A 21,110-nucleotide genomic window follows, 5' to 3' on the forward strand; every position below is an offset into this window, starting at 1 on the left:
TTGCCCTTTGCATTCAATTTAAACAATTTTTTCTCTAATTTGGTTGTATGAAGCTACTTAGTCACCAACAACATTTAAGTGCTCGTATGTCTACTTTTTACGAGGGATGATTCAAAAGTTATGTCACTCTGTCAATATTCTTAATATTTGCGTCATATTATCAAATATGATATACAAAACGATGCAAAACAATAAATCTAATCAAAATTGAAAGTTTCATTTAATAATGTACGTATACTTGAATTAACTAGACGTTTAAAATATTCAACATAAGGGATGTCGCCGCATCACAACTAAATGTCAAGTTATAAAGTGTAAATTGTTAGAATGAAGAAAGATAAAAACATTAAAAAGCATCTTATAAGCGTCCAGTCGTCTAATATTTTAAAAGACACATTTTTACAATTTCTACTTTTAATATGAAAATAAAATGACGCCATTTTTTAAATTCTAAACATTGTTATTTTATTCTGCAGTATTGAACAAAGGAAATGAGAAAAACTGCTTATTAAAAAACGATCTGTAATGCTTTGTTTGCTTCAAAATTGGGAAATCGCCTGTAGAAACAGTTACGATGAATAAATCAGACACACAGCGGATAGAATGAAAGCAATAAACTTGATTTTAGATGGTTTTAGTAATTTTAAGCGGGTCAAGGGTTACTGAATGATCAGCAGAGAACAGATAGGCCAAGGAGGGAGGTAGGGCGGAAACGTTCAATGATGTCTGATGTTGTCCAAAAAGGAGAGACGGTTAGACGGTTAGCGCGATATGGGAAACTTGAAGTTTGTCTTATTGTACTTTAATGAATATTGACAGAGAACTAGATTAGGTTTAGAGTAAGTATACATATACAATGTGTTCTCATTATTCTTTAAAAAAATGTTTGTAATTGTGTTCGTGAATCTCAAATATTTTTAATTACACAGAGGGGAAGCATTTTCACTTTTCAAGAGTGTATGACGGCGTGTATCCATCATATGACGTTATTTAGGTACGCTGACTGCCATAATTGCACATTGTCTATAATTCGATATTTTGAAAAGTATCATTAATTTTTGTTTGATTTTTCAGGACTTATTTGAATAAATATAGCTTCGATTACATATAATTTCGTTAATTTACATCGAATTTTAGCAATTTTATCGAGGTTGTGACATTACTTTTGGATCAACCCTCATACCTTTGATAAGGAGTAAGAAAACCTCTTTTAAAATGATTGTGCAGATAATGCATATCTTCATCGCGTTTCAAATACCATCTAAATACATCTGATTGACAAGGGGTCCAACCTGATGTCTATTTAAAAAAAGTAGGTGAATTTGGAAATTGATCTCAAATTTATGTCGGAGGTATATGGGATTTTGGTATTTCTTTTGTTGTAATGAAGGTTGTATAAGAATAGATCTAAACAGAAAGTAAAATTTTAGAACATTTGTTTACAAAGCAGTTAATTAGTAAAATTGGGTACATGTACCCAATGTATGGAATTCAATACCTTTATCTTCTGTTTACACCCTTTTTAAAATTCGGGGTAGAGTGTACCGTTGTGAGACAAGATTTATTTGATAAATGTATATATAGTATCCAACCCTAAGTATGACAACACAATTTTTTGTTCTTTTTTCATATTGATTAAATATTTTTCTCGTAATATTTCAGGCACTGCATGGTCATATATTGGTAAAAAGTTTACCCTTTATCAATGTGACGTACTTGTTACAACTGAAAATGGGGAACCACCTCGGAGATACCGCTTGGGACGAGAGGGCAAGGTTGATATCAAGTACACAAGCTCTGAGAACAATGATTCCTCCAGTTACTACGAAGAACACCTACCAAACATGACATCAAGTTAGTTATTGTTTATTTTACTACTATATTAAAGGGAATTTTGTTATTCTCCCCAATTTTACTTTTGTCGTCAGTGGTCAAATTCCGAAACAAAACAAAAAAACCCAAACAGTTGTATTTCCGAAAACACAACTTTCAAGACGAGTATCTTAAACGGTAAAAATCATTTCCTTGCACAATATGGGAAAGGAAAAATATGAATATAACGAAGAGTTTTCAACCTCAAAGTCCATAAAACAAAACAAAATGGGAGCAGACGAATCAGTGCTCCTTGTCATGATCAGGAAATAACGGAAAATCCGTCGTCAATTCAGTGTATAAATAATGGACTAACAATACATATGAAAAACCTCAGTCAGCACCTGACTAAATGATAAATTGTATTTGCTGACAAGTTCATTGTAAATATCAGGGCCAAAATAACCCTTACATGAACCTATATACATGCTCTCTTTCTTTCTTTCTTTTCTTCTACATTTTGGAAAATAACGATATTTGTGATCTGCAAAAATTAATGTATTTCAGGGTTGGCAAAAGAAGGAATGAGAGTTGTGTATACATCGTCCAACAATGGCGAGGGTATACTTGGGACAATCATCAACGTCAAGGTTTATAATTTATTAATAACTATCTAAAATGTTCTGTATTAATGTCATCGTAACTTAAATGGTTGGATAAATAGAGGATATCTATATTGTGTGAATTGAAATTGGCTTTATCCAACGACTTGAAATGGTTATATATTCACGAGGCTTGCCGAGCAAATATACACCATTTCAACTCGTTTGATAAAGCAGATATCAAATCACACAATGATAGTTGTTCTATTTATCTCATACGACTTTTGGTTTGAACAAAACTTTGAGACGTCAACTGCAAAACTACATGAATGATTGCTTAATTCAATTGATGACGTATAACTTGATGACATCGCATCGTTGATGTTGCAATGCCTCCAAAGAAAGTAGATCATGTTCAAAATTTAGAAATTCTGCTATCTGCGTCTTTGAAATCATTTTGTGACAATTGATTGAACTTTACATCATGCGAACTTCTGATTGAGAGTCGTAAGGACCGTGGGATCGTGAAAATTACTTCTCTGTACGATGGCAGTACAAAATTAACGTGCATAGGCAAGGCCATACTACCTGTCGATTCATTTTTGATCCATATGGTTAGTTATACCTACATTACTAGATAGGCATACATAGTATAATGTAAGAAGGCATTATTGAAGATGTTAAAGGAAACTTGTAACAACTTAACAGCTAGGCTTCAGTTTCCCATAAAATCTTTGAAAAAGGGGGGGGGGGGCATCTGTTGTCAAGTAACTAAAACAGGTTCCTTAATAAAAGAAGACTAATCTTTGACATATACGAGTCTTTTCTTGTTTTTAACGATATTATTACTCTGTATCATTCATTTTATTAGGGCTATAATTTTCAAAAAAAATGTTTCAATAAAATAAAACTCTTGAAGCGATTGATCGTGTCAAAACCTGAAGTGCTATTGATAAAGCTATTACCCGTTTATAAAGCATAAGTTTATCCAACAGACTATATCATCCACACTTATGTGATAGATATTCTAATCAGAAGCATGTCTTTACATGCAGCTCAAATTAAGCTATGAATAATTCAGGTTTATAATCTAAATTTAACCTTATAGAAATTACGGCACATTTTTTGTGCATTTTTCAGAAGAGGAGTAAATCTGAGGATACAAAAACCACTGATAACACACTTGAGATGGGAATTGAAGTACAATTAGATGACGGTTCTGTCATTGCACCTCCAATCCATGAAATAAAACTGTATGACAACAGCCAAATAGGTTTGTCATACCTTGGTATCATACTCTGAGTGTAGAAATAAGAATAAGTGACTTTTTAGGACAAAACTTTCCGTGTGATTTTTTCATAACAAACACAAAGCAATATCTATATCCCGTTACTGCGCGATAATGATTTTGTCCTATTGGCTCAGTAATCTAAACGAAACATAAAGTACATTTTAGATCATGGTTTTAATGTAAAAATCCTGATAAAATCCTTATTCATGTAACTGAATTCCTTTAGAATCATTGATTCAAGACTCGAATCCTTTACAACCCTTACCTTTAAAAAAGATACGTCGTCAATTCAGGTTATGAATAATGAACTAACTATTAGTATCAAAAACTTCAGTCAGCATTTGACTGAATGATAAATTGCATCTTCTTACAAGGTCATTGTATAAAATGCAGAACTTAGAAAATGATGACTTTTAACGAGATAGCTGAAAGTCTTGTTTCATCAACTTAAGTGTCAATTACTTACCCGATTTTAGAAAATGACACTTGAATGGCGTAAATTGGCAAGTTATCAGAAAAATAATGTAAATATAAGAAATGAATTTGATTTTTGAAGATTCATTAGGTATTTGAACAACAACGCTTCACGCAGGTATATCTATCATGAAGCGCTAACGACATGAAGCGTCATTATTCATAACCTCATGAATCTTCAAAAATTGAATTTATTTCTTTTATGACCTGAGAGAAAATCACGTCTTGATTAATGGATACGTGGTCATCAACACTACAAGTTATAAATACTGCATTTGCTACCTATATTGAGCGATTTTGATTTTTCAGAAAAGGTCTTGCTGTTATTGACCTATAAAATTATATGTAGATATTTATATGTATTTTCAATGTATTAAAGGAAATGAACACAGTGCATATTGTGATGTATGTGGAAGCCAGACACGTCTTATCACGGGTATTCGTTGGAAATGCACAATATGTCATGGTTTTGATCTCTGCACACCCTGTTACATGAATGATGAACATAACATAGATCACAAATTCAAAAGGATCGTTGACAAGAACAAAAGGTGTTAAATATGATTTTATGATATCAAGTAAAAAAGAAACAAAACTAGAGGTTGATTATTTAAGTTATGAGTAGCTGATTTGTTATATATTCTTAGAACTATTTAATTTCAAATTTAAGCCCTTCATAAAAAACACACAAAGCTCCTTGAATGAAACGTGTTTTTTTGGTCATTTTCAAAGAGATACACTTGAAACATCAAGGGAAGATATCGTGCAAAGAAAAAAGAAACTGTTGGGAATATTTTTGCATTCAGAAGTTACAACAATAGGCGGTATGTGTTTTAATAATGTACAAAGATCAATAAGCATATACATGTATATGTAACCATCTTGAATCCTCAAACAATATAACTTTTGACATGAACCCAGCTAAAGTATTGAATTGTAAAACTGGACGTTTTGAGATAAGAGATATTTCAAGGTGAAAACATATCCTTTCCTTTAAAAACGCAGACGGATTATGCCAAATTAATATATCTGTAGAGAAAATGGGAAATATATTAATAAAACAGACTAACTCAGGTTAAATTTTAAATGTAAACAGAAGATATGAATGAGGTTTCCTATTTTTTTTTTAATGTATAAACATGAATATAGAAGAATATAATAAACCCAGCTTTATCTATTGATTGACTGTGAAAGGATCATAAAATTTAGTACAATGTATATAATAATAAAGTTATTCCATCAAATCTGTTGTAGATGTGGGTATCAGAGGAAAAGTGAAAAAGATTTGCAATTATAGAATTGACATCGAACGCAATGCTTGTGAGGTATCATGGGATTTGTCAGATAGTGAAGAATATCAAGATATTATTGACCTTATATGCATATCTAATAACGATTGTGAAGAAAGATATTATAGAGAACATTTACCAGACCTCGGAAATGGTGAGATTGTCATTTATTTAAAATTATTTATTATTGACAATTTTTAAAAAGATCACCATACATGTAATATTCTTTGAATATAATGATATCAAGCCTCTTTATTTTGAATTTAAAATCTGTATAGATACCCGTGGATATGTCAAAGTTAAAGAAGAAAATTATGAAGTGAGTACTGCATTTAATATTTCAAACTATACAATACTATATATGGATTTTGTTACAGATTAGACCCGATTTTTCAGGTTTTTTAATTGAAGAATGAATCAAATATCTATTTAAACCTATGTTTTTATATATTACGGAACTCAAGACAGTTTAATTTCTCTTATTTTTTTTTAATTATGTTATATCGTATTACATTGGTAAAGATAAGTTCCATTTCTCATCATTTACTTTAAGTGAAGACCGTAACAAAAATTTCCACCAAAAAATGTTTTCAGTTTAGCATAATTTATTCTTCCTCACTCATAAAGTCCCATATTAGATATAAAAATTGAAAACCACTGTTCATCTCTTATAATCCCCGTGATGTATGTGTCCCTATATTGAAAAAGATGCAGTTCTGTAGCTTGCTGAACTGAAAAATGGGATGAATGACTGGAGATCTTTGCCACCTATTAAAACAGCAAAAACGGTTTTATTGCGCGGAAACAGCTAAGTAGTCTTTTTGGTATGCCTTGGAATCATTCTAAGAGGGCAAGTTCCAACAGGGTTTTCCGATTTTTTGTGAATTTTACTGACAAAGGGGAATGATAATCAATAACATTCAATGATTGGATTTAAAAATGTGCAACATCTAACATGATATACGAAATTGTCACATCCTTTGAAGGCTTTGATTAGTTTGTGGTTCAACAAAGAAAAGAGTTGTCATAGAAATCCTGAAAGGCCAAGATTATATGCGATCTTTGCTGACAACCCCAAAACCAACGAAAATGATTCTCTAAGAAGACATCTAAGGGAAATTAAAAAGTTTGCAAGTAAGCTTTAGTGAACATTTCTTCTTTCCTTGAACTAGATATGCAATAGAACAATTCCCCCTTTTTTACAAGAAGAGGAGTTTAAAAATTAATATTTATCATCAAGATATTTAAGAAAATACACACTCACTCTTTCAAACACACAAGCAAGTAAACATTCACTCATGTTCCTCCACCCTCACACATACTGTCACACACACCCTCCCTTTCACCCAAATACACATCATTCCCTATTCAAACATCTTCTTACACGAAGTGGTATGATCAACACCCTTCTTTGTTTGAAAACGAGTAAATGAATCATTGATTTTATACATTAACATATAAACCTTTTGTTTAGAAAAAAGGAGAACTCCATGTGTTTCTGTGAGTCAAAAGCTGCTTTTCATCGAAGACAACATATTCATCCACTACAGAACTGAAGCCGCCGTCATAAAGGTTATTATTACTTCAGCTAACCCCAAGGATGTTCTATGTATGAGGGATTAAAATCTGTAGTTATTTCTGATGGTGTGAAAATGGTGAGGAAAACGTACTATTCACCTCTAAAGCCTTTAATTAGAAATTCTAGAATTAGATACGATATCTTTTTAGGATGTAATTTTCTTTTTGAAATCAGGGTCTCTAAGCTTAATCGGGACCAAAGGTGGTAAACTTTATAAAGAAGTCATCTAAAGAACAAAAAGACCATATCTGCCACATTTAATTAGAATTTTTATCAAGTATAATTTTTGCATCAATACATATCGCTGAATGAAAAAATCAGAACAAAAATGATGATCAATGCGCTATCTTTGGCGCTATTTGTTTGACAATGCGAAAACAATCGAGAGAAAAATATAATTTTCTTCCAGGAAAGCTTCCGCCATAAAAATTCCTCAAATAATGTATTTGGTGTGGAATGTAATCATTGGATTTTAACTGAATAAAGTTACATGTAACCTACATGTGATAGATACATGTAGTATCATAGAATCAAAGTTTATCATAAGAATTAAATATTTTACAGATTTTATTTTACAAATAGCTTAAGATAAAAATCTGCTGAAATCTCGTGAGCGATCCTCGTTAAACATATAATTTAGGATTTACTTTACGCCGTTTGTACTCCTTTTTTGAATACTGGAAATTCCCAATATTTCAAAGATCCCAATGACAGAAAAAACTTATTTCTGCAACTCATAATAGTTTTGACTCTTTATAAACAATGTTGTGCAACAATAAAATTGTTCAGATTTTTTTCTTATTTATTCTTTTATGGTGGTAAGGAAATGATTAACTTTATATATATTTTTACCATCCGGGTAATATATTTGGAATGCTTTTAGTTGTTAATATCTATGGGGTTCTCCACAATTCATAGAGGTGAAGCTAATGAAAAAGAAGACACAATCATTTACTTCCAGAGAATGGCTGAATGTAAGTAGCAAATACATAAACGAATTTCCGCTACATTTAAAAGAATTTAGTAAAATTGGATTGGATGCGTCTTTAACTGTTTTGTTTACTAAAACATATCCGTCACCAGATGAATGGTTTAATGCATTGTGTACTGATATGCATTATTTACATTTATTCATTTACGTTCTCCTGTAGCGATAAGTCGATGAATCCTGAAAACATATTTCTTTGCTATTGTATTAATATTCCTCTCAATAGAAAAATTCTCAGATGTGATATTTTTAGTTATAATATATTTCTTTTTCATTTAACCAGTTCAACAATATACACTTGTGAATTACATATAACTTCATTTGATAAATTTGATCAAATGAGTTTTAATATGGTACATTTATTGTTGTTGAAATAAAAATAATGTTCTTAAAATTGAAGTTGGTTAAAAAACAAGTTTTTCAGAATTGCCGGAAGAACTTTTATAAAACTTAAATCATTTTCCACGCCATGTAAAAGTGTTTTAAAATATCTAAAAGTCAATTTTTCATCTAATGTTTTGTGTAAAATTTTTATCACAATAAATTTTGTGGATATTTGAAAGTAAATTAATGATATTTGTTTTTTGAAAACAGATTATTGCGAAGATTTGTTGTTACCAGTTATAATATCAACTGAGAACGGGAAGTCTTGTGAAGAAGTTTTAAAATACGCATCGGAAAAGAAAACACCTATAGTGTATTTCAGGGTAACCATATTTCACAAGATCTTTTATATAAAAATGTTCATCATATTTTTATTCAATTAATTTTGCAAGCAATGGTAACATCTTTTTTGGATTTTTTTTACTACATGTAAGTCATGTTATGGACAGAATTTGAAAATACTAGCACAGTTGAATATGTATTACTTTCAAGGAATGTAACAACGCATAAATAAATACATGTTAAAGATGTTATTTATGATAGGGATGGACGATACACAGTACCAGTTTCATAACAAATATCAGCTGTTTGTCACGTGACTTGTATTAAAGTATAGAATTGTTAAGCTTAATATAAGAAATCAAGATAGTACAAGGGCAAGCGCTTGTTTTTTCAGGGAAAAATGATTCACATCGAAAAATGTTAACCTCTTCTACCCAAAATATGCTTGGAGCTAGACATAGGCGGTGCTGTAAGGGAAGTTTTGCAAATTTTGTCTTAAATGTGTACAATAGATATGAATTTCCATTTCGCTTCAATTCTATAACAAATGAAATAAAATTACGCAGGTAGGTTAAGGTTACAACCAAATATTCTACTTGTCTATATGATATGACGTCATAGTAAGCTATATGACGTGAAGTTTAGAGATAAAAATTTCTTATAATCGATATCTTAGATTGATTTGAGGTCGAAAAAATTAATCAAAATATGCAGAGGCATAATACAAAAAGAATTTTGTCGTTTCTGGATCTCTGTAGTTATCACAGGGGTTAAATACTAAACCTGTGACGTCATAACTGTTGATCATGCAGTAATAGATTGAAAGTGAAACGTAACGAGAATTCATGTAAACAAACACAAGATTTTGGAGTTTAAAAGCATTTAGAATGAATATCATGTGTGATTCATGTGGGAATAAAGCTTATGAATAAGGTATGGTAATATACTTGATCATTTTTTTCGTAAAATTAAAGCAGGGAGGGTGTTTACTTGCCGATCAGCCTTTCCTCTGTCGTTCGTTACAAATAACATTCAAAAGTTCAACACTACGCCGCACACTTTGAAACTTAATTTTTGTTTCTATCTAAAGTTTTTATTCTATTGTTTTTGGAAAGTGCTGCTAGAATCGTATGGTTTACGGGAATTAATGCATTTTTTTCGATGTTATGAACAAAATGTAAAAATTTTGGAAGGTTTCGTCAGAAAGTGTCGAATAATTATTTCTGTGATAGGACAGTAGGATTCTAGCAGCTCTTTTCATGGTACAGAGATGTTTTTACATAATTATAATTACAAATTGAAAGAAGTCGGTTCACTTTGTGCATAAAATGGCCCTGTAGATATACCAATTAATTGATCAACACTTAATACATGTATTCTATTTGAAAGATTAAAATAAAATAGAGACTTGGTACTTCCATATTCTATTAAAAAAATTCTTCTAAATGTCCAGGTGTAGGAGAACTGGCTTCATAAAACTGCAATGTTCTCGAATTGTTAGGTAAACCGGTATAATTGAGTACTTTCAGTGAAGAAAAGTTATATAAGCGCACTCTCTGATCTAAAAAATAAAACACGTCCATTAATCTTCAGAAAGAATTCTATCATTTACCAGTTGCATATTTTAGATCAGAGGTTGCGCTCTATATTGAATTTTAAAAAATAGCTTTAAAAAGTGGCCGTTTTTGTAGACTTTTTTAGAATATGAGGATATTGACGCATTTCGTGACGTCATAATGCATTGACTAGCGAGAGTATGACGTCATTTTTAATAGATACGCAATTACCAAAGATCTAAGTGATATTTAATGCATTTGTTAATTAAAACTATGCAGTTTCAGTTTTTCAGAAATTCACAGGGCCAAATAAGGCAAAAGTGAACCGTGTTCTTTATTATCCCCGGGGTAGTGTTGAACTTTTCACTTTTTCATTAAGGCATATTTTCTAATTATAGACGTCACGTTGTAATGTCGTGGTGAAGTGCTTCATGTAGTATAAATCCCATTGAAGTCTATAGAATGCATAATTATAACAAAAGTTTTATGCTTGACTTTTCCGATTTATTAGTGTTACATAATCATAAAAAAAGTCTTAATTCGCCGAATTCTGGTCCATGTGCTGCCTTAACATACCCGCGATTTTTACCAGTAACAACTCCAAGTACTTCTTCAAAATATATACTTTATAAGCAATTGATGTTTTTAATTTCAGTTCAGACAAACTAGCCTATGCCATTGTACCTTTGATCTTATCACTGATTGTTATAGTGATTCCTTTTTCCTGCGTAGATCCGATGCTGCGTGATTAATTCATTCTGTACATGCATAAAATATATGAAAATAACAACAGTATTCAAAGTATCATTATGTGCTGTTAGATGATTAGGATAAACAATGGGATTATATCATATCTTTTCAAGTATTTTTTTGTAATATTAAGAGCATCTATTCCTCTAGATTACTTAAACTGCGTTATGTCAAGGCTGGTCACGTCATATTTGACGACAGACTTTTTTTTTTTACTCCAGAGCTTTGTCATAAAGTATCATAATCTTAGAAGATTCTAGATATAAATAAATAAATTAAAGTTGTTTTTTTACGCATCATCATGTCATTAATTTGATTTTTTTCGCTCGCTCAAATTTTTATGACGTCACAATAAAACATCAAATATGGCTGAAATATTGCTGACTCGGCGTAAAACAATATAAAGTCAACCAATCAATAAATCAAATATTGTGCCCCACGAATGTAAACTCGGACCTTCCTTATCTGAGTATGTCTTTCAACTGAATTCCTTTCACGTTTGAAATACTTTGCTTTATGCATCGATAAATAGTTTTCATTAATACAGCAGATTTTCCACATGATGACTGGAGTTTTCCTTTCATAAGTCTAAGTGCAGTCGTCTTGTTTATGTTTTAAACTTTAAATCATTCATTCCTTGTGACATTCCTTGTGCTTTCTTTCTCAAATAGGAATAATTAGTAAAGTAGATGAGGACAAAGACATAAGAAGGAATCACATTTTTATAGAAATTGTATTTCTTTTTAGAATGATGGACACTCTGCATTTGTCCTTACCCCCGATGAAGAATTTCACCAATCTTGCAGAGCCACCGAGCATCGATTTGATTTAAGAACACCTTGGCAGAGACAAAAAGTTCAAAGACGTGTTATAGAAACAAATGCAAATGATGCTGATAAGAACGACGAGTTACAGTTTATTGACGCTGTCAAACTTAAACAAAACTACCCCTTTGATGCCCTTATTTGCTTTTTGCTTATTGGAGGTATTAAATTGTGTTTTCTTCCAAAGAAAGAGTAAAACAAAACGACGGGTTATAGCATTTTCCACTCACAAGTGTCGATCCAAAAGTAATGTCACAATGTCGATATATTTTATATTTTGTCTCATATTATCAAATACAATATACCAAAATATGCACATTTTAGAATCTAATAAGCATGAAAATCTTGGTTTAATAATCTTAAACTGAATTCATTTTTTATGAGTTTTATGCAAAGAAGTGTCGCCACGTCAAAACTAAACATCATGTTTTAAAGTATACTTTTTTGGATAAAAAAAAGACAAAACATTTAAAAAGAAAATTAGATACGTCATTTTTAATGATAAAAATGGTTAAAAAACCACCTTCAAGTATAGTCCATTAGATAGTACGATGTGTGACTTTGTTTATCGTAAATATCATTTTTAGATTTTTTTGCATTATCACTGTACGAGTATAATTAAAGGTACTTGGACACAGATTTGAAGTTATTATTTTCTCTATAATATTACGACATATAGCAATTCACACAAAGATTAATAAAAAAAACTTATTCCATATAAAAGATATTAAAATTTCAAATTTTTTGGAGGGTTTGATTGAGACATCCTTGCAATTTCACAAATTAATTTTATTCTTAATCCTTAGGAAAAGTGGCAACCACGTTGTGTATAATTGCAAAATATTAATACTATAATCCAGAAAATTCAGAGTGGACATGTTCGAAAGAAAAACAAACACACAATATATTTTGAGTCCGTGCAGTTGTGGTCAGCAGACTGTGCACGCACACGGTGAATTGTAAACATCAACAAAAACAGAACTCGTGCCCTGTTTACAAAACCTGTATACATAATACGAGTGTGCTCGATTTGCTAAACTCTGTTCGCAAGTTCGGAATGACTTTACATGTGAAGGAGTTTTGCTTTCTAACATTTCTACTCTTAATAAAATTATTTTTTTGAATAAATGTTTTAATATTTCTCATTAATATACAATAAGACTCACATTACCTAAGGATTAAGAAAAAGGTTAAAATTTGTGAAAGTGCAAGGATGTGTCAATCAAACCTTCCACAAAATTTGAAATTTTAATAACTTTTAAATGGAAAAAGATTTTTAATTAATTTTTGTAAGTCGTAATATTATAGAAAAAATATTTATTTCAAATCTGTGTCCAAGTACCTTTAGGGGAAACTGATGGTGGAAAAGCTAAATTCATCCAGTTTGATATTTGCTTTAAATTTTGAATGGAAATTACGTATGTCCATAATCCGTACATGTAACACATTCGAATTTGACAAAAGCTATGAATTCTATAGCAACCTTACGTTTCATTTAACAACAAATACAGTTCTAATGATAGGGACAAATTTGAAAATTTTATAATTGTTCATTATAATGAAATTATTATTTTTCAAATGAGATTCTGTATTGTTCTGTACATTATCCTATTATTTTTTTTTTAAATATGTACATCTTTTAATACTAAGATTTTTAATTTCGAAGAATTTAGCTTAACAAATTTGAAGGCTCAAGTGAACCTTTCTGACCGAAATTTATCTTATTACTGTCATCGTCGTTGTTTTCTTTTCACATTCTCATATTCTTATAAAGAATTAAAGGGCCAATTTCTACCCACCTTGCTACAAAGGACTTAAGTTAAGGGGATTCAATTCATTTAAAATGTAGGAACACGCCTTTTTCCAAGGGAAGCTGTAGTTGTGACTTCGTGAAAAATAAATGGTATCAGTTGAAAATCTTCTAAAACACCAAACACTAAATGTTTTTATAAATGTAAGACTTATGTAAAATTATTGATAGGTAGTGTAGATTCATTTATTTTTTCGAATTATTACCCCCTGTGAAATGGTTTTGTTAAAATGTATTATCAAATATTTACATAAGAATACAAAGAAAAAGTTTTTAACATTCTTCACAAAACGACAAAGCAACAAGTATTCATAATGATATAAAGTATACTCAGGTAATGAAGATTTGAATTTGTTCAAGTCATGACCCTCAAGGAGAATAAAGGGATAATACATAACAGGGGATTATAGTCATACAAAAAATAAAATATATCAATAAAAATTTCATCTTAAGAACTTTAGAACCATTATGTGACATATCAATTTATAATCAATTTTTGTAAATGTAAATTCCAGTTTGTTCACGTCATACCTCCAAGAACCACTTTTATATTAATATTTCAACTTTTAAGATGCTGATGTGAATTCAAGTATTGTTTCCCAAAGTGCTCACATAAGCGATGTGGCCTCTTGGCCTTTTTTTTAGTGGTTTGATTTTTATTTTACAGTTGCAATGGAATCAGAATCAGAGGCAGAAATATTTGTAAGATTTTACGTTGATTTTTTTTTTAATCTAATCTTTCGATTGAATTGCTGATGAGTAATTTGATAAAAATTAATTTTACTTTAACTGTATAAAATAATATTAATCAATACATATTTGAAAGAACTTTTCCTGCTTGTAAGAAGGATAAGTAGATACCGAATGGTATTCAATATAAAAGTCCATAAAATAATACAAAATATGAGCATAGCTAATTTATTATACACAAAAACGAGAGAATCTCTTTAATCTTTTTGAAAGGTATTGGTATATTTTTTCTTAATGAATTGAAAATTTCCTGTGTCTTTCCTTTCAAAGTTACTGACACAAAACATCAAATATGATAATGTATGTTTTATTCTTTCTGTAGGGAAGCTTGACTGACGTTTACCCAAATGCAATGTCTATGTACCTTTTAAAGGAAGGACAATGGAAAATTCCAAAGAATGTAATAAAGAAGTCGTTTAGTCACAAATCCATTGAATACATATACGGAGAGGTACAAAATTCTATTATGTTTCTTATTGAGATCAATTGAAAACTCCGTCATCTGTCACTTTTAAAGAAATTATTAGCTTACTAGATTGAAACATATGGAGAAAATAAACAGGAATAAGTTCAAAAGTACAATGTACATAAAACAAAACGAAATAGGAGCACTGAACAAACACAGACCTCCGAAACATCAGAGGTGAGATCATAGTATTTAAGTAGAAACTTGTAAACAAATTGTTCAGAAAACAATTAAAGGCCTTCCCATCTTCTTGATTTCTATCATTTGGTTTCAAAGAAAAAAAAGGAAACGAAAATAAGCAAGAAAATAACAAAAGTCAGTGCCCAGAAGGTACAATTTCATAAAGACCAGGCTAACAAATTGGAATTTCTTTTAGGTCTTTCCACCTTTCTGTGAAATTAATTTTCTTCTGTGTTTTTTTTTTATTATTATCTTTCCGTTTTATTTTTTTTCACTGATTCTTTGTTTCGGCATTTATCGAAAAGAGTTTTTATTCATCGGAGAGGCCATCAAAAATTAGGATCAAATTTGACCTAACACGCATAACATATGCATGTTATCGCTACTCTTTCGAAGCCGCAAACCACAGGAACATCAAATCTTCACTTAATTCTTCGACTAATGGAGTGGACTTTTGAATCTGTTTGATTTGAAAGGAATTTGTTTATCCTTTCAATGAGTTATTGGCCCTGATATGTTTTGAATTTTACGAACAATCAATAATTTTCAGACTGAAAAGCAAACAGACATGGGACCAACTGCATAAAAGTTATATGTATTTGATCTTAAAATTTATGCAATTGTCAAAGATCAAGGTCATTCTAAAATGATACAACTGAAATCTATTCATTGCGAAAGGCTCTGTGTTATATGAAGCGGGTCCAATTTGTTCTTACTTTTTTATGACATTTGATATGAACAAAAATCTTTTCGTTACATGTTGAAACAAAAACTCAGTGGAAGAAAAATTAGAAAAATAATAAACAAAATAATTCAATGGAACTTTCCACAGAAAGGTGTAAAGCCCTGATTAATCAAAGTATTTAAAAAAAACATTGAATAAAACATTTAAATAAAATATTTTGATCACATATTAACCTTCTGGGTTTTTCAGTTTTTCTCAAATGAATGTTGAAGGCATGGTTGAAAGTGGAGATAAAAAAAAACTTAAGAAGAAAAAATTCTGCAGGGTGTTCAACATTTGGGGGGGGGGGGGTTCTAAAGAACCAACGGTCTAGAAAAGTCGAACTTGTTTGACTTTTGAAAAAAAAATTGTCAATCATTAAACAGACCTTTTACAGTTTTTTTATCGCATTAAATTACATTCTAAAAAATCAATTTCATTTTAGAGCATGTCAAAACAATTTGAAGATGGTTTGTGGAAGGAACTACAATTGTTTTCTACAGATGCATATCAACCTCCAGCATGGATGGAAACTGAAAATGGTTAGTTATTAGAATTTCTTTTAAAAACTCAATATACTCATATATGCTCTGGTTCTATCGATGAAAAATTAGAAATCTATAAATTCTTTTGAAATCTTCTGTCTAACGTACATTTAGAAGCATTTTTGTGAGGAAAAAATAGTTTTTTTTCCTAAAGGTGAAGTGTATAAACTTAGGTTCAGTGTTTGATGGGACGAATTGTTATTGACTACTAAATGATAATGAATATTTTTCTTTGTAATTTTCTCTGCTTCTGAGGATTTTTTAAACAAAGATAACTATTTGGTACATAATGGCCAATATTTGCCAACAAAAAATAAACATTGACGGAGAAATATGCAATTATGTTCTAAAACAAGGGAATATATGCAGACATCAAAGCATTGAATATCTGTATGAGTCCTGACTTCATATGTTTGATAGGAAAATGTTAGGAAATTGACAAAAAAAATCCATAAATTCTATAGAAAAAAGGTGTTTAATACATCGATATTTTGAGTAAAATCCAATGAGCGCAGAACAATGTTTGATATATAATGTGTACAATGATAATATCAATTACATATGTAAATATTGTTTTGGAGAAGGCCTGCACTCTATGAATTATTTTAATTTTTATGAAAAATTATACAAAATCCGAATACTTTGTGACGTCATGAAAACAATACTGTCAACGCCCCTGGATTTACAATGAATCTGTTTATTCAGATTTCCAAAACAATATATTAAATTCAGAATATTTCAAAATATTTTAAAATATGACATTTTATGGGGTATTTTTAGGGCGGTATTATGCAATACCGTATACCGGTATATATTTCTAAAGTGAATAATTGTAATTGGCAAATGATAATGCCTCCTCCAACTACATAATTTCATAGCTCCTAGGTCAGAGATTCTGGTGTTAGTGTTGATTTCCAAAATTCTTAATTTTCAACATTTAAGGAGGAATGCCATACCAACTTTTTATTTTATAGATCTATGAGTCAACCTTTCTAAACAATGGTTTCAGCATTGAAAGGCCGACATTAGCTCTCAATTATTTTAAATGAATTTTTTTTTGCATTTGTTCAAAGAAAATGAAAAAAATATATTTACATCCAAATAAGATGCATTGTTGTAAAAAAATTGCTGTAAATGAATACATCACATGAATACCTATTAAGATATGTAAAGCGAAGCCGTACAGATATTTAAAATTTTTAAATAAAAAATATTTATTAATTTTGGCTTATCCCGATCAAAATTAAACCGATCCCAACAAAAATTGTACAATCATTGGAAATAAATAGCATTTTCCCAAGAACACTTGTCTTATTAGGTGTAATAAGGGTTAAACAAAATTGAACTTAACAATAAAATAGATTACTTCATTGTAAATACATGAAGAGAAAAAAATAGCATTTTTAGGTCACCTGAGTAACTCAGGTGACCTATTGCTATCCGTTTTCGTCCGTCGTCGTGCGTCGTGTGTTAACATTTGAACATCTTCAGCTTCTTCTCTGGAACCACTGAACCAATTTCAACCAAATTTGGTATACAGCATCTATGGATACAGGGGAACAAAAATTGTGAATTTCATGGTCCCCACCCGCTGGGGCCTGAGGGGTGGGGCCAAAACCACTAAAATTATTGCAATCTTTAAAAATCTTTTTCTTTACTCCTGGACATCAAGCAGGCAAACTGTTGGCATGAATGTAATGAGCATTGAGTCCTCTACCAAAATTGTGAAATTAATGTCCCCAGGATCAGGGGTTCTAGTGCTAGGGCGGGGCTCAATATATTATGTAGTGAAAATGCATTATTTCTTTGAAAATCTTCTTCTCTGCTCCTGGGTATCAAATAAAATAACTAAGCACATAGTTATGATGAGCAAGAGTGCCTCTTCCAGATTTGTGAATTTTATGGCCCCAGGGTTAGGGGTTCTGGTGTTAGGGCGGGGCTCTATATAGATTATATAGTGAAAATGCATTATTTCTTTGAAAATCTTCTTCTCTGCTCCCGGATATTTAATAAACTAACTAAGCAAAAAGTAATGATAAGCAAGAGTGCCTCTTTCAAATTTGAGAATGTTATGGCCCCAGGGTCAGGGTTTCTGGTGTTAGGGCGGGGCTCTATTGATTATATAGTCAAAATGCATTTATTATTTGAAAATCTTCTTCTCTGCTTCTGGGTATTAAATAAACTAACTAAGCACATAGTTATGATGAGCAACAGTGCCTCTTCCAAAATTATGAATTTTATTGCCCCAGGGTCAGGTGTTCTGTTGTTAGGACGGGGCTCTGTTGATTATATAGTAAAAATACATTAAGTCTTTGAAAATATTTTCCTTTGCTACTGGGTTTTGTGCCAATGATCCAAGTATACATACATTTATGATGAAGAAAGGTGCATCTAGCAAAGTGTTTTTTATGCCCCCAGAGTCAGAGGGGGGGGGGGGCTACATAGTCTGAAAATAAATTAATGCTTTGAAATCTGCTCTTTGGTATTAATCAACCATTTTATGACAAAATTTTCATGGCCCATGGATCAGTGGTTCCTTTAGGGTGAGGTACACAACTGGGTATAAAATGGAGGTGCATTTTCTTTTTGTTACTCTGATCTACCTCTGGGTATTAAGTAAATAGAGTAAGCTAAGTTAATAATTATGATAGGCAATGATGCCTCTTTCAAAATTGTAGATTGTGAATTGAATTTCATGGCCTCTGGTTTAAAACACAAACCAAATTTAATTGTTTGAAAGTTGTTACACAATACTCAGGTGACCTATAAGGCCCGTGGGCCTCTTGTTTTCATTTTGTATTAATTTTGATCGGGATCAGTTTAATTTAAATCGGGTTAGGTCCAAATATTAAGAAAATTAATTCTCTAAAATTTCACGATTTCGGTTCAATTTCTTTTTAAAATATGATTGACAAACATGTTGTCCTCAGTTGTGACTAGTTTTACGGTGTTTTTAAACATAGATTTAAAAAATATTCACAAAAATGTGTTTTATTTTCATAAATAATTTTTGATAAAAAACCCAAAAAGTTTTACCAGCGTTAAGTTTCTTTACATATTTTATTAGATATTCATATGATGCATTCATTTACAACAAATTTTTAACTCGAAAACAAATTATTTGAATATAAATAATTTTTGTCACCTTCTTTGAAAAAATACAAAAAAAATCATATAGAATAATTAAGAGCTAATATCAGCCTTTCAATGCTGAAACCATTGTTTAAAAAGGATGACTCGAAGATTTATGAAATAAAAAGTTGGTGTGGCATTCCACCTTAAAACTCTTTTCTTGCTCTTTGGAAGCAATCAAACTAAATATGATACGAAATCGTACTTGTTTTAATATTGTGAATTTCGTGGCCCCTGGATCAGGATTCTAGAGTTAGAATCCGGCTCTTATAAAATACTAATATTTGCATATTTTGATCATAATGTGTGAAAATAATATTAATATTTTCCTTCTCCTCATTAGACCAGAGATTAGATGTGACTACATCAGGTCTGTATGGTTTGATTTTCTACGCGCTGCTCTTCCGAAAATTTTATCTTGGAGCAAAACAGTTGGTTGAGACTGGATGTGTGAGTACAAAATTCTTTTTGCTTTATTTTTTTTAAGTTATAGAATGAATGATTTGATTGAAATCTTATTAGTATCATTAGTATCTTACTTCATTTTCTCACGTAAATACTTATGTGGATTTTATAAAAAAAAAAATGCATAATGTTTTATTAGTTTGAGGTATAGGTTTTAGAAAAATCCAATTTTGAGTCTTATAACTGTAAATCCTTAATACAATAAATTGTTCAATGTTCAATAGAGCTTTATTTTTTTTTTAATTTTTTTTTTGTTTTTGTGTTTTACTTTCAAGGGACATGGGCGCAGTATCCGCTAAGATTTTTTTTTATTTTTCAAAATTAAGGCATTTCTAATTATCAAAAATTTAATTTTTTTTTTGAGATACAAGAACGATTAAAAGTTCCTTATGTAAACAAGGTCCGTGCCTTATTTTTGTCTACAAAAGTCAAATAAACTAATAAGTCGCTCAAAACGGATTTTTAAATTATTTCTGAATACAATTAAACAGTTGTAGTGGGCTGTTGAATTTCCTTTTCTTATGAACATAAAAAAGGAAAAATAGATATTGAAAAATGGGGGGGTCAGTTGAAATCGGTTTCATTTCCATTATCGCTTAAAATCATGGAAAGGGGGAAAATGGCAAATGGAAACTTAAAATATGATGAGAATCGACGTCTTAAGGTTTATCCACCATCACAATTTTTATGATTCTAAGCACAAAAACTGCATTTCTTTTTATTAAATATGGTTTAAATATACTAACTGTTGCAAAAAAAAATGCATACGTCGCCATATTATAATGGGATAGGACTATTATACAAAACAGAAGAGTATATCAAAATAGACAAATTGTACACTTTTTGTTAATATTATGATAAAAATTATGTAAAAGCTGCTTCAAATGCATAATTTTGATGCTGAAAGATCCAATATACTTGCTACTTCTAAATAATTTTGAATTGTGAATACCAGGGAAACTATTTTACATAAGAAGTACAATAAAGGTTATGCCTGAATGAAGATACCCGAAAAGGAGTTATTGCCCTTATCAACATTTTTTAAATAGTGATTAAAAAAGAAATAAACATTTAAAAAAAAAATTTTTAACAATATTTATCTTTACACCTATTGAAAAGCATTCTTGTAAAAAATTATTGTTCTATTTGGCATGAGTTTAAATAAATAACAGTTTTTCCAAAAACTTATGACATCATAGGAGAAAGG

General features: G+C 30.6%; 1 protein-coding gene and 1 long non-coding RNA gene across 2 annotated transcripts in view; both read left to right on the plus strand.

Moving 5' to 3' along the window:
- The first annotated feature begins 1,658 nt into the window (after positions 1-1,658).
- On the plus strand, positions 1,659-3,682 carry LOC134237679 (uncharacterized). The gene is made up of 3 exons (XR_009985860.1): positions 1,659-1,854; positions 2,380-2,462; positions 3,555-3,682. It is a non-coding gene; the product is annotated as an uncharacterized LOC134237679 (long non-coding RNA).
- Positions 3,683-5,518: 1,836 nt separating this feature from the next.
- Positions 5,519-21,110, plus strand: part of LOC134237685 (transient-receptor-potential-like protein) — a 31,071-nt gene continuing 15,479 nt past the window's right edge. The window contains exons 1-11 of the mRNA XM_062719826.1: positions 5,519-5,622; positions 5,747-5,787; positions 6,455-6,602; positions 6,943-7,040; positions 7,931-8,021; positions 8,630-8,742; positions 11,755-11,992; positions 14,309-14,343; positions 14,714-14,842; positions 16,207-16,303; positions 19,782-19,888. Of these exons, the coding sequence (XP_062575810.1) occupies positions 7,943-8,021; positions 8,630-8,742; positions 11,755-11,992; positions 14,309-14,343; positions 14,714-14,842; positions 16,207-16,303; positions 19,782-19,888 (798 nt within the window). The 5' untranslated portion in view covers positions 5,519-5,622; positions 5,747-5,787; positions 6,455-6,602; positions 6,943-7,040; positions 7,931-7,942. The remainder of the gene's footprint in view (positions 5,623-5,746; positions 5,788-6,454; positions 6,603-6,942; positions 7,041-7,930; positions 8,022-8,629; positions 8,743-11,754; positions 11,993-14,308; positions 14,344-14,713; positions 14,843-16,206; positions 16,304-19,781; positions 19,889-21,110) is intronic.

This window comes from Saccostrea cucullata, unplaced genomic scaffold (assembly GCF_032062105.1).
Source record: "Saccostrea cucullata isolate Sc308-1 unplaced genomic scaffold, CSIRO_AGI_Scuc_v1 ctg2862, whole genome shotgun sequence".
In the NCBI taxonomy this organism is placed as follows: Eukaryota; Metazoa; Mollusca; class Bivalvia; order Ostreida; family Ostreidae; genus Saccostrea; species Saccostrea cuccullata.